This window comes from Oncorhynchus tshawytscha, linkage group LG14, assembly GCF_018296145.1.
Source record: "Oncorhynchus tshawytscha isolate Ot180627B linkage group LG14, Otsh_v2.0, whole genome shotgun sequence".
Taxonomy (NCBI): domain Eukaryota; kingdom Metazoa; phylum Chordata; class Actinopteri; order Salmoniformes; family Salmonidae; genus Oncorhynchus; species Oncorhynchus tshawytscha.
The window spans coordinates 4,681,555-4,696,154 of record NC_056442.1 but is presented as its reverse complement, the minus strand read 5'-3'; the positions used below and the strand labels follow the sequence as shown (position 1 = coordinate 4,696,154).

General features: G+C 44.6%; 1 protein-coding gene across 1 annotated transcript; it reads right to left on the bottom strand.

The window, feature by feature from the left end:
- Positions 1–426: 426 nt before the first annotated feature.
- On the bottom strand, positions 427–8,643 carry LOC112267683 (zinc finger protein 135-like). The gene is made up of 2 exons (XM_042296641.1): positions 8,610–8,643; positions 427–1,065 (listed from the first exon to the last, which is right to left on the bottom strand). The coding sequence occupies exons 1-2, from the start codon at positions 8,641–8,643 to the stop codon at positions 452–454; spliced, it is 648 nt and encodes a 215-aa protein (XP_042152575.1). The 3' UTR covers positions 427–451.
- Positions 8,644–14,600: the final 5,957 nt, after the last annotated feature.

Here is a 14,600-nt window from a genome sequence, read left to right as displayed (position 1 = left end):
TGGAATCAAAGATGGTGTACGCGCGGAATCAAAGATGGTGTACGCGCAGAATCAAAGATCAAAGATGGTGTATCAAAGATGGTGCGCGGAATCAAAGATGGTGTACGCGTGGAATCAAAGATGGTGGAATCAAAGATGGTGTACGCGCGGAATCAAAGATGGTGTACGCGCGGAATCAAATATGGTGTACGCGTGGAATCAAAGATGGTGTACGCGCGGAATCAAAGATGGTGTACGCGCAGAATCAAAGATGGTGTACGTGCGGAATCAAAGATTGTGTACAGGCGGAATCAAATATGGTGTACGTGCGGAATCAAAGATTGTGTACAGGCGGAATCAAATATGGTGTACACAGTTCCACTGGATTTTTATTCAGGCAAACAAACTATTTGCAGCATTTAGGGCTTTGGAATGCCACCGGTAAATCAGTTGGTGCTAGTGACTCATAGAGTCAGGTGTGAGTACGCTGGTGTTCATTTAAGCTTCCTGACTCACTGAACCTCTTCCCACACTGGGAACAGTGATATGGCCTTTCTCCTGTGTGAGTACGTTGGTGTCTCTTTAAATGTCCTGACACACTGAACCTCTTCCCACACTGAGAGCAGTGATACGGCCTCTCTCCTGTGTAAGTACATTGGTGCACCTTTAAGTCTCCTGATCGATGGAAACTCTTCCCACACTGGGAACAGTGATATGGCCTCTCTCCTGTGTGAGTACATTGGTGCACCTTTAAGTCTCCTGATCGATGGAAACTCTTCCCACTCTGAGAGCAGTGGTGAGGTCTTGGCTTCCCTATGTCTCTGTGTTTTCTGTGTCTCTGTGTTTCTGGGTCTCTGTGTTTCTGGGTGAGGAGTGTGATTGGGGTGTGATCTGGAGTTGTTGAACACCACTGAGAGCCACTGGGTGGTGCTAGTGTCTCTGATCTAATCCCTCCACTCCTCAGCAGCCTGACGTACTCTTCCCTGTGGCATCTCTTTGTGTGCTTGTAGAGGTAGATCTGAGCCGTGAAGGAGAACGGACAACCAGAGCAGGAAAAGATCTGAGACTGGGACGACTCCTTCCCAACTGAAAGGAAAGGAGAGCGAGAGGGAGGGGAGGAGAGAAACGGAAGGGGTATTCAGAGAGGTCAATGAGAATAGCAAGCTAGATAGAGAACTGAAGTGATGTTCAGAGAGGTCAAAGAGAATAGCAAGCTGGATATAGAACTGAAGTGATGTTCAGAGAGGTCAAAGAGAATAGCAAGCTGGATATAGAACTGAAGTGATGTTCAGAGAGGTCAAAGAGAATAGCAAGCTGGATATAGAACTGAAGTGATGTTCAGAGAGGTCAAAGAGAATAGCAAGCTGGATATAGAACTGAAATGATGTTCAGAGAGGTCAAAGAGAATAGCAAGCTGGATATAGAACTGAAGTGATGTTCAGAGAGGTCAAAGAGAATAGCAAGCTTGATAGAGAACTGAAGTGATGTTCAGAGAGGTCAAAGAGAATAGCAAGCTTGATAGAGAACTGAAGTGATGTTCAGAGAGGTCAAAGAGAATAGCAAGCTGGATATAGAACTGAAGTGATGTTCAGAGAGGTCAAAGAGAATAGCAAGCTGGATATAGAACTGAAATGATGTTCAGAGAGGTCAAAGAGAATAGCAAGCTGGATATAGAACTGAAGTGATGTTCAGAGAGGTCAAAGAGAATAGCAAGCTTGATAGAGAACTGAAGTGATGTTCAGAGAGGTCAAAGAGAATAGCAAGCTTGATAGAGAACTGAAGTGATGTTCAGAGAGGTCAAAGAGAATAGCAAGCTGGATAGAGAACTGAAGTGATGTTCAGAGAGGTCAAAGAGAATAGCAAGCTTGATAGAGAACTGAAGTGATGTACAGAGAGGTCAAAGAGAATAGCAAGCTTGATAGAGAACTGAAGTGATGTTCAGAGAGGTCAAAGAGAATAGCAAGCTTGATAGAGAACTGAAGTGATGTTCAGAGAGGTCAAAGAGAATAGCAAGCTTGATAGAGAACTGAAGTGATGTTCAGAGAGGTCAAAGAGAATAGCAAGCTGGATAGAGAACTGAAGTGATGTTCAGAGAGGTCAAAGAGAATAGCAAGCTTGATAGAGAACTGAAGTGATGTACAGAGAGGTCAAAGAGAATAGCAAGCTTGATAGAGAACTGAAGTGATGTTCAGAGAGGTCAAAGAGAATAGCAAGCTTGATAGAGAACTGAAGCAAATACTGAAAGAAAAAGAAAGACTAATGACATCATTATATTCCACTTCACTTAAATAGAGAGATGGAAAGAGATGGGGAATTGAACAGGTAGTTCTAGAGCAGTGGTACTCACTAATATTTCTGGGGGAGACACATTTGTGAAACACACTCACTGGGTGAGCTACCATAACCTACCCAAATCGATTCATATTCATGCTATTTGAAATACTATTAACAAGGACCATGAAGCTATTTGATTCACAATGTTTGGACACATGGGGGAATCATTATCTCAATAATAGCACAAAATATGTCAAATCAGATAATGCCAAATATCAGTCTGAAGGAAGCAGTGGTGGAAAGTACGTAAGTAAAAATACTTTAAGGTACTACTTAAGTAGTTTTTTGGGGTATCTGTACTTTACTTTACTACTTATATTGTTGACAACTTTTACTTTTACTTGACTACATTCCTAAAGAAAATAATGTACTTTTTACTTACATTTTCCCTGACACCCAAAAGTACTAAACTCAGCAAAAAAAAAGAAACGTCCTCTCACTGTCAACTGTGTTTATGTTCAGCAAACGTAACATGTGTAAATATTCATATGGACATAACAAGATTCAACAACTGAGACATAAACGGAACAAGTTCCACAGACATGTGACTAACAGAAATGGAATAATGTGTCTCTGAACATAGGGGGTCAAAATCTAAAGTAACAGTCAGTATCTGGTGTGGCCACCAGCTGCATTAAGTACTGCAGTGCATCTCCTCCTCATGGACTGCACCAGATTTGCCAGTTCTTGCTGTGAGATGTTACCCCACTCTTCCACCAAGGCACCTGCAAGTTCCCGGACATTTCTGGGGGGAATGGCACTAGCCCTCACCCTCCGATCCAACAGGTCCCAAGACCTGCTCAATGGGATTGAGATCCGAGCTCTTCGCTGGCCATGGCAGAACACTGACATTCCTGTCTTGCAGTAAATCATGCACAGAACGAGCAGTATTGGTGGCTGGTGGCATTGTCATGCTGGAGGGTCATGTCAGGATGAGCCTGCAGGAAGTGTACCACATGAGGGAGGAGGATGTCTTCCCTGTAATGCACAGCATTGAGATTGCCTGCAATGACAACAAGCTCAGTCTGATGATGCTGTGACAAACCGCCCCAGACCATGACAGACCCTCCACCTCCAAATCGATCCCGCTCCAGAGTACAGGGCTCGGTGTAACGCTCATTCCTTTGACAATAAACGCGAATCTGACCATCACCCCTTTTGAGACAAAACCGTAACTCGTCAGTGAAGAGCATATTTTGCCAGTCCTGTCTGGTCCAGCGACGGTGGGTTTGTGCCCATAGGCAATGTTGTTGCCGGTGATGTCTGGTGAGGACCTGCCTTACAACAGGCCTACAAGCCCTCAGTCCAGCCTCTCTCAGCCTATTGCAGACAGGTTGAGCATTGAGTGAGGGATTGTGCATTCCTGGTGTAACTCGGACAGTTGTTGTTGCCATCCTGTACCTGTCCTACAGGTGTGATGTTCGGATGTACCGATCGTGTGCAGGTGTTGTTACACGTGGTCTGCCACTGCGAGGACGATCAGCTGTCCATCCTGTCTCCCTGTAGCGCTGTCTTAGGCGTCTCACAGTACAGACATTGCAATTTATTGCCCTGGCCACATCTGCAGTCCTCATGCCTCCTTGCAGCATGCCTAAGGCACGTTCACGCAGATGAGCCGGGACTCTGGGCATCTTTCTTTTTTCATTTTTCCAGTCAGTAGAAAGGCGTCTTTAGTGTCCTAAGTTTTCATAACTGTGACCTTAATTGCCTACTGTCTGTAAGCTGTTAGTGTCTTAATGACCGTTCCACAGATGCATGTTCAATAATTGTTTATGGTTCATTGAACAAGCATGGGAAACAGTGTGAAAACCCTTTAACAATGTAGAAAGATGAATAAGGGACGTTTCTTTTTTTGCTGAGTTTAGTTACATTTTGAATGTTTAGCAGGACACGAAAATGGTCTAATTCGCACACTTATCAAGAGAACATCCCTGGTCATCCTTAATGCCTCTGATTTGGCAGACTCACTAAACACAAATGCTTAGTTTGCAAATTATGTCTGAGTGTTGAAGTGTTCTCCTGGCTATCCGTAAATTTAAAAACCAAGAAAATCATGCCGTCTGGTTAGCTTAATATAAGGAATTTTAAATGATTTATACTTTTACTTTTGATACTTAAGTATATTTTAGCGATTACATTTACTGTTGATACTTTAAGTACATTTTAAACCAAATACTTTTAGACTTTTACTCAAGTAGTATTTTACTGGGTGACTTTCACTTTCACTTGAGCCATTTCCAACTAAGGTATCTTTACTTTTACTCAAGTATGACAATTGGGTACTTTTTCCACAGCTGGAAGGAAGTATGTTTTGGGGTGATTGAAATGCATCAAAGGTATTGGAAAGTTCAGAAAAACATTAGGGTTGATCATTAAGCAAACTGTGTGTATGGTCTACCGTGGAGAACCCATTTATTTCCACTAGTCATTCTGTGCAGATACATTCACATCACTCCGCCTTCTAACAAGGCCTGCACAGCCTGTATGTGCCATAGATGGAAACAGACGGACTGTATGAAGGAGAACTCACAGGAGCTGGTCATGGCCAAACTTACCCTTGTAAAACTGACTATCCTATCGATCCTCGACTTCGGTGATTTCATCTACAAAATAGCTTCCAACACTATACTCAGCAAACTGGATGCAGTCTATCACAGTTCCATCCGTTTTGTTACCAAATCACCTTATACCACACACCACTGCGACCTGTATGCTCTAGTCTGCTGGCCCTCGCTACATATTCGTCGCCAGACCCACTGGCTCCAGGTCATCTATAAGTCTATGCTAGGTAAAGCTCCGCCTTATCTCAGTTCACTGGTCACGATAACAACACCCACCCGTAGCACACGTTCCAGCGGGTATATCTGATCATCACCAAAGCCAACACCTCATTTGGCCACCTTTCCTTCCAGTTCTCTGCTGCCAGTGACTGGAACGAATTGCAAAAATCGCTGAAGTTGGAGACTTTTATTTCCCTCACCAACTTTTAACATCAACAATCTGAGCAGCTAACTGATCACTGCAGCTATACATAGTCCATCTGTAAATAGCCCACCCAATCTACCTACCTCATCCCCATACTGTTTATATTTGATTTACTTTTCTGCTCTTTTGCACACCAGTATCTCTACTTGCACATCATCATCTGCTCATTTATCACTCCAGTGTTAATCTGCTAAATTGTAATTATTCGCTCCTATGGCCTATTTATTGCTAACCTCCTCATGCCATTTGCACACACTGTATATGGACTTTATTTTTTTCTACTGTGTCATTGACTTGTTTGTGTTATTGGCTTGTTTATTGTTTACTCCATGTGTAACTCTGTGTTGTTGTCTGTGTCACACTGCTTTGCTTTATCTTGGCCAGGTCGCAGTTGCAAATGAGAACTTGTTCTCAACTAGCCTACCTGGTTAAATAAAGGTGAAATAAAAGAAATAAAAGAAATATGGGTCCTGAGATCCTCAAAAGGTTCTACAGCTGCAACACTGGTCGCATCACTGCCTGGTACAGCAATTGCTCAGCCTCTGACCGCAAGGCACTACAGAGGGTAGTGAGTACGGCCCAGTACATCACTGGGGCTAAGCTGCCTGCCATCCAGGACCTCTACACCAGGCAGTGTCAGAGGAAGGCCCTAAAAATTGTCAAAGACCCCAGCCACCCCAGTCACAGACTGTTCTCTCTACTACAGCATGGCAAGCGGTACCAGAGTGCCAAGTGTAAGGCAAAAAGGCTTCTCAACAGGTAACAGGTAAATGGCTACCCAGACTATTTTCATTGTGCCCCCCCCCAACCCCTCTTTTCTGCTGCTGCTACTCTCTGTTTATCATATATGCATAGTCACTTTAACCATATCTACATGTACATACTACCTCAATCAGCCTGACTAACCGGTGTCTGTATGTAGACTCGCTACTTCTACAGCCTCAGTATTGTATATAGCCTGTCTTTTTACTGTTGTTTTAATTCTTTACTTACCTATTGTTCACCTAATACCTTTTTTCACTATTGGTTAGAGCCTGTAAGGAAGCATTTCACTGTAAGGTCTACACCTGTTGTATTCAGCGCACGTGACAAATAAACTTTAATTTGATATGCTAGCCAGCAGATAAAACAAGACATTAGGGACAATTGAACCAAATATCACAAAATTACTGCATCTATAAAGACCTTAAAAACAGGTTCATGAAGGTACACTGTATTTAGATGGTGACTCACAGAAGTAATCGTTGTCTCTCTTCCTCAGTAGAGCTGACTCTGGCTCTGCTGCGAAGGTTCACACCTCGAGTGAATCTCTTCACCTCTGACATCTGCTGTCTTCATCTGCTCTGACACACACACACTTGGTCCTATAACGACGAGGAGAGGAAATCGTTACACAGAGTAGCAACAGCGTTGTGGCTTACACCTGAGTAGAGATGTTATTACTCAGAGACATGTACTACTACTGATTACTAAATACTTGCGAGGATATCTTCATGGAATTAGTCAACATTAATAAAATATCCTCTCTCCTTCGCTCTCTCCCTCCTCACTCACCCTGTGAGAGCTGCTGGGTGTGCTCTATCCTTCACTCCCGCTCTCCTCCTCTCCCCCAATGCCCTCCCCACCATCTCTCCTTTGTTCTCGTCCTCTACTCCACTCTTCCACTCTGATTCCATCTCTCCTCCGCTCTCTCTCTTCTTTTCTCCATCTCTCTCTTTGTTCATCAGCTCCTGTTTCTCCTCTTCTCCCTCTCTTTCTTTGTCTTCCTCTCAGTCTCGTTCCTACTCTCTCCTCTACTTCTCTCTCTCCAGTCAGCTCATCCAAGTGAGGTTGTCTTGAAGGTTCTCTTCCCATTTTGTGACTGTCCCAGTCAGTCCACATCCAGGTGAAAATACGTGTCAGTACTGGTCCTCTGCTCAGCTGTGGTCTGGCTGGGGTCGAGGGGTCAGACCTTGTGGTTTCCTGTGTAGCAGTGGGCGTGGTTGAGGCTGGGGTCACTTCTGAGCTAGTCGAGGTTTTAGGTGTGGCTGTGGTGTCAGAACGTTTGGGGATGAGGTTAAGGTCTGTGTCTCAGTAGGAGTTAAGGTCTCTGTGTTGAGGGTTTTGGTTGAGGCTGAGATAGCAGGTGAGATATAGGACCCTGTAGTCACTGATGTTTTAGTTGTTCTGGACTGAGAGGGTTTAGAAGAGGTTTCTGTTGAAGGTGTTGTGGACTGAGACGGTTTAGAAGTGGTTTCTGTTGAAGGTGTTGTGGACTGAGGGGGTTTAGATGTGGAGGCTGTAGAAGGTGTTCTGGACTGAGGGGGTTTAGATGTGGAGGCTGTAAAATGTGTTCTGGACTGAGAGGGGTTAGATGTGGAGGCTCTAGAAGGTGTTCTGGACTGAGAGGGGTTAGATGTGGAGGCTGTAGAATGTGTTCTGGACTGAGGGGGTTTAGATGTGGAGGCTGTAGAAGGTGTTCTGGGCTGAGGGGGTTTAGATGTGGAGGCTGTAGAAGGTGTTCTGGACTGAAGGTGTTCTGGGCTGGGGGTTTAGATGTGGAGGCTGTAGAAGGTGTTCTGGACTGAGGGGGTTTAGATGTGGAGGCTGTAGAAGGTGTTCTGGACTGAGGGGGTTTAGATGTGGAGGCTGTAGAAGGTGTTCTGGACTGAGGGGGTTTAGATGTGGAGGCTGTAGAAGGTGTTCTGGACTGAAGTGGAAGCTGTAGAAGGTGTTCTGGACTGAGGGGGTTTAGATGTGGAGGCTGTAGAAGGTGTTCTGGGCTGGGGGTTTAGATGTGGAGGCTGTAGAAGGTGTTCTGGACTGAGGGGGTTTAGATGTGGAGGCTGTAGAAGGTGTTCTGGACTGAGGGGGTTTAGATGTGGAGGCTGTAGAAGGTGTTCTGGACTGAGGGAGTTTAGAAGTTGTTCTGGAATTCTTCTCCCTTCTCCTTTGAGTTTTACCCTGGTGTTGTCCATTCTTCCTCTTCCTCTTCCTCCACTGTGTCACTAGGTCCTTGTGAGGGCGATCTGGGCTCTCTCTCCCTCCCCTCCTGGCCACGCCCCATAAACACAGGGACCAGCGGCTGCAGACCTGGGGTGTATTCAGAGAGGTAGCACAATCCGAACTTTCCACATAGAAATATAACGAATAGAGAGGTCACGATTCCCTGATTAACCTGACAGACAATTACATCTGTTCTACATAACACATTTCTATATGAGGTTAATGTCCTGAAACAGGCCCCTGAGGAACAACATAGAGCATTAGACTTCATCACAATAGTAGCCTTCATCACAATAGTCATGGCCTCATAGAGATATATATAGTACCTATAACCAGCATGGCCAAGTGGTTCCTCTTCATGTTTCTGTAGCTTTTTCTCCCATTCGGCCAAACTGGTCCATTTGCTCTGGGAAAAATACACCTTCATCTCCTTACACTAATCCTAAGAGGTAGCACAAGACAGGTGTGCACACAGACACAAAGAGCATCGGCCTAATTAACTTAATAAGCACCAAGACATCTGAGCCTTAAGACATCTGAAAACAAATTGACGTTGGTGCTACATGTTAAAGTTAGGCCTACTGTTGTCCATGTCATCGCTAGAACTCATCTCTCCACTGGTGTAGCATGTGTTCGCCTTTCTGTCCTCCGCTGCCTAATAAAGTCCAAACAAACACAAGTTGAAGCTGGTATTTTACCCGTTGCACTGAATTCCTAAAATCACGTAAAACAAAAAGCATCGATAGGCCTACTACTGTTGGTCTACCTCCCCAGCCCAGGCAAGCATTTGGGATGTTTTTCTCCCCAACGTTCTGAGAGATATAGCCCACATTTCTGTGGATAAGGCCTAGGACTAGAAAACTCGTGCACGCAGTTAGACATTTCGAATCGAAAGTTATCGTTGACTGTCTTTCTAACACTGTAATAACATGCGTTTTCTAATATGTTTGGGTGGTGGGTGCCAAGGGATGGCCCAACAGAAGTTTTCTTAATATTTACTTTTCTTGGCAATACAATTGAGCCCTGCAGGTCAGTGACGTAAGCCTAGTTTATGATTTAACGTTTTCATAACGGGCTCTAACCCCCATCCTCTGGTGTAGGATATATGTGGTTGTCCCTGGAAGCTGATCTGAGGCCAGTTTGAAGTTAGAATGAGCGGTTTAAAGTTAAAATGAGAGGTTTGGTAATCTGATCCTACATCAGCAGAATCCACCCAGGGCGCCGTTAGATACCCATACAGTAACACATCGCATATCGCAGGCTTTTGCGTTTTCTCGGAGGGAGTAGCACTACGCGTAACAGTAGCCATTCTCCCCAACCTACCAGTCTCAGGGGTGTGATGGATAAAGCCTCGCCGACCACAGACAATCTCTGCCCGTATCGATGTCTCTGTGTCCCTACCGACACCATCTGGGACATGCCATGAGAAATCAACTGGGTTATTTCTCACGCCGTCTCAATACAGGTGAAAGTGTGGAAACAAGGGATAACGAAAAAGTAGGCTAACACGAGAGTTCGGTTATAGCGCGAATTGACTGCAAGCTGCTGGGTCGAACAGGGCAAAGGACTTGTACTGTCGAAGTAAAGCATCGGGCAACGGTGTAATACAGTAGGCTAGTTAGTGCACCATTGACAATCACACCATCACACCGAAAGTGTTTTAGTGAATATCCCAATCACAGGTTTGTGAAATACCAGGATACGGGTTTATCTGGCAGGTACGTTTAAAAAAAAATATATATATATATACAATAATTGGTCCTGTGTTTCCCGCGGTGTGTGATTACATTAACCTAGTTGTTATTAACGCATTTCCTATACTGTAGCCGCTGTTATGTTTAAGAATACCCTGGCATCACTGACCCAACTGTCTCAGTTATGTCCTTAGATGAGTGCCAGTAGTGTTATCAGTTTAATGGTAGTGTAGGTCTAGGTCCAGGAAACTATTACATCTGCATAACGGCATGGTTTGTGGGGTACAATTCATGTGATAGGAAGGGAAGAACGCACAGAAACACTGTTTTGAACGCGTCCTTAATTCAAAGGCAAAGTTGCAAGACTGTTGAAGACCAGTAGTGTTCCAGTATGTCTGTGCTCATGTCTCAACCGTTCTGACAATGTTTACATTGACCTGTGCTGTGCTGATGATGTCATGTCTCTCTTCCCAGGGGACTGTGAGGTGCGCATCCACTCCTGACCTACAGGATGCCATCCTCCTGGTGCTGATTTACACAGGTGAGATCTGTGTGTGTGTGTGTGTGTGTGTGTGTGTGTGTGTGTCCATGTGTGTAATGTTGAAAACAGTTCAAAAGCAGTGTACATACAGTACTTCCAGTGACTTTCAGGTGCAGGTTGCAAAAGCAAACGTCATTAATAGATACCCAGTGTTGAATAGATACCCAGTGTTGAATAGGTACCCAGTGTTGAATAGATGCCCAGTGTGAATGAAGTGTTGAATAGATACCCAGTGTTGAATAGATTCCCAGTGTTGAATAGATGCCCAGTGTTGAATAGATACCCATAGTACCCATTCCCAGTGTTGAATAGATTCCCAGTGTTGAATAGATTCCCAGTGTTGAATAGATTCCCAGTGTTGAATAGATACCCAGTGTTGAATAGATACCCAGTGTTGAATAGATACCCAGTGTTGAATAGATTCCCAGTGTTGAATAGATACCCAGTGTTGAATAGATACCCAGTGTTGAATAGATACCCAGTGTTGAATAGATACCCAGTGTTGAATAGATACCCAGTGTTGAATAGATGCCCAGTGTTGAATAGGTACCCAGTGTTGAATAGATTCCCAGTGTTGAATAGATTCCCAGTGTTGAATAGATACCCAGTGTTGAATAGAAGTGTTGAATAGATTCCCAGTGTTGAATAGATACCCAGTGTTGAATAGATTCCCAGTGTTGAATAGTGTTGAATAGATTCCCAGTGTTGAATAGATACCCAGTGTTGAATAGATCCCAGTGTTGAATAGGTACCCAGTGTTGAATACCCAGTGTTGAATAGATACCCAGTGTTGAATAGATACCCAGTGTTGAATAGATACCCAGTGTTGAATAGATACCCAGTGTTGAATAGATGCCCAGTGTTGAATAGATTCCCAGTGTTGAATAGATACCCAGTGTTGAATAGATGCCCAGTGTTGAATAGATGCCCAGTGTTGAATAGATTCCCAGTGTTGAATAGATACCCAGTGTTGAATAGATACCCAGTGTTGAATAGATGCCCAGTGTTGAATAGATACCCAGTGTTGAATAGATGCCCAGTGTTGAATAGATGCCCAGTGTTGAATAGGTACCCAGTGTTGAATAGATACCCAGTGTTGAATAGATAGACTTCTGTTCAGCGCAACTTTTCAACCCAAAGATCTCCATCAGGTAGACAGCATAAACAGTAGAACACTATGACTCTGCAACGGATGTTTTTGGATTATGACAAAGTAAGGAAGATGCACTGAGCTAGTTCAGGTATTTCTCAGTTGTATTCGTATCACTAAATTGTTGCATATAGCACCTTTAACGCAATAAAGTATAAACTCCAAACACTGGGACATATAGTTACAGTCTATTGGCAGCCACAGAAGACCAGGTATGACTGAATTCCCTGTAGACTTTTCTCTCTCCTCTCCTTCTCCTCTCCTGCCATTGTTCATTTCTGCAAGTGGTGCGTCTGTCCTAGACACACACACATACTGACACACACGCTCACACAGAGATCAGGAATGAGTGTGTATCTCTATTTACATGAGAGAAGAGTGCTTTCAGAAGAGGAGAGAAGAGAGGGAGAGAGGAGAGAGGAGAGAGGGAGAGTCTCGCCTTGACTACCTGGCTAAATTGTCCCCTGATGGAAAAATATTGTTGCAGGAATGATTTTTGAATAATTGAACATCCAGGGCTTTAAAATTGCAGGCACACTGAGATTTATTCCTGTTAAAAGTTAGAAGCACACACACACACACACACACACACACACACACACACACACACACACACACACACACACACACACACACACACACACACACACAACACAACGAAATATAAATATAATTATATTATATTTAAAAGAAGATATATCAAGGATCTACTACGATATTATCCTCTCTTCTCCTCTTTTCACTTCTCTTATTTTCTCCTCTCCTCTCCTCTCCTCTCCTCTCCTCTCCTCTCCTCTCCTCTCCTCTCTCTTCTCCTCTCCTCTCCTCTCCTCTCCTCTTCTCCTCTCCTCTCCTCTCCTCTCCTCTTTCACCTCTCTTCTTCTCTCCTCTTTTCTCCTCTCTCTCCTTTCCTCTTTTCACCTCTCTTCTTCTCTCCTCTTTCACCTCTCTTCTTTTCTCCTCTCCTCTCTTTCACCTCTTCTCTTTTCTCCTCTCCTCTTTTTTTCTCCTCTCCTCTTTTCTCCTCTCCTCTTTTCTCCTCTCCTCTTTTCTCCTCTCCTCTTTTCACCTCTCCTCTCTTCTCCTCTCCTCTCTTCTCCTCTCTTCTCCTCTCCTCTCTTTACCTATCCTCTCCTCTTTTCACCTCTCCTCTCCTCTTTTCTCCTCTCCTCTCCTCTTTTCTCCTCTTTACACCTCTCCTCTCCTCTTTTCACCTCTCCTCTCCTCTTTGCTCCTCTCCTCTTTTCACCTCTTTTCAACTCTCCTCTTTTCTCCTCTCCTCTCCTCTCTTCTCCTCTTTTCTCCTCTCCTCTTTTCACCTCTACTCTCTTCTCCTCTCCTCTCTTCTCTTCTCCTCTCTTCTCCTCTCCTCTCTTCACCTCTCCTCTCTTCTCCTCTCTTCTCCTCTCCTCTCTTCACCTCTCCTCTCCTCTTTTCTCCTCTCCTCTTTTCACCTCTCCTCTCCTCTTTTCTCCTCTCCTCTCTCTTTTCTCCTCTCCTCTTCTCTCCTCTCCCCTTTTTACTTCTCCTCTCTTCTCCTCTCCTCTTTTCTCCTCTCCTCTTTTCACTTCTCCTCTCTTCTCTTCTCCTCTCCTCTCTTCTCCTCTTTTCTCCTCTCCTCTTTTCACCTCTACTCTCCTCTCCTCTCTTCTCCTCTCCTCTCCTCTTTTCTCCTCTCCTCTCCTCTTTTCTCTTCTCCTCTCTTCTTCTCTTCTCTTTTCTCCTCTCCTCTTTTCTCCTCTCCTCTTTTTACTTCTCCTCTCTTCTCCTCTCATCTTTTCTCCTCTCCTCTTTTCACTTTTCTCTTCTCCTCTCCTCTTTTCTCTTTTCTCCTCTCCTCTTTTCTCCTCTCCTCTCCTCTTTTCTCCTCTTTTCTCCTCTCCTCTTTTCACCTCTCCTCTCCTCTTTTCTCCTCTCCTCTTTTCTCCTCTCCTCACCTCTCCTCTCCTCTCATCTTTGCTCCTCTCCTCTTTTCTCCTCTCCTCTTTTCACCTCTCCTCTCCTCTTTTCTCCTCACCTCTTTTCTCCTCTCCTCTCCTCTCCTCTTTTCTCCTCTTTTCTCCTCTCCTCTTTTCACCTCTCCTCTCCTCTTTTCTTTCTCCTCTCCTCTCCTCTCCTCTCCTCTCCTCTCCTCTCTCTCCTCTCCTCTCCTCTCCCTCTCTCTTTTCTCCTCTTTTCTCCTCTCCTCTCCTCTCCTCTCTACACCTCCTCTTTTCTCCTCTCCTCTCCTCTTTTCTCCTCTTTTCACCTCTCCTCCCCTCTCCTCCCCTCTTTTCTCCTCTCCTCTTTTCACCTCTTCTCCTCTCCTCTTCTCCTCTCTCTCTTTTCTCCTCTCCTCTTTTCACCTCACCTCTCCTCTTTTTACTTCTCTCTTCTCCTCTCCTCTTTTCTCCTCTCCTCTTTTCACTTCTCCTCTTGTCACCTCTCCTCTCCTCTTTTCTCCTCTCCTCTCCTCTACTCTTTTCTCCTCTTTTCACCTGTCCTCTCCTCTTTTCACCTCTCCTTTCCTCTTTTCTCCTCTCCTCACCTCTCCTCTCCTCTCCTCTTTGCTCCTCTTCTCTTTTCTCCTCTCCTCTTTTCACCTCCTCTCCTCTTTGCTCCTCTCCTCTTTTCACCTCTTTTCAACTCTCCTCTTTTCTCCTCTCCTCTCCTCTCCTCTCCTCTCCTCTCCTCTCTCCTCTCCTCTCCTCTCCTCTCCTCTCCTGAATTCCCTGTAGACTATTTTACGTAGGTGATATAGTGATCTTGTTTTTCACCTCTCTTCTCCTCTCTTCTTCTCTTCTCTTTTTTCCTTTCCTCTTTTCTCCTCTCCTCTTTTCACCTCACCTCTCCTCTTTTTACTTCTCCTCTCTTCTCCTCTCCTCTTTTCTCCTCTCCTCTTTTCACTTCTCCTCTTGTCACCTCTCCTCTCCTCTTTTCTCCTCTCCTCTCC

Coding starts and splice junctions, on each gene's coding strand:
- LOC112267683 (XM_042296641.1), bottom strand. CDS start 8,643: ATGAAGAGGAACCACTTGGCCATGCTGGTTATAG. Junction 1,066..8,609: donor CTTGGCCATGCTGGTTATAG/GTACTATATATA, acceptor CTTTCCTTTCAG/TTGGGAAGGAGTCGTCCCAG.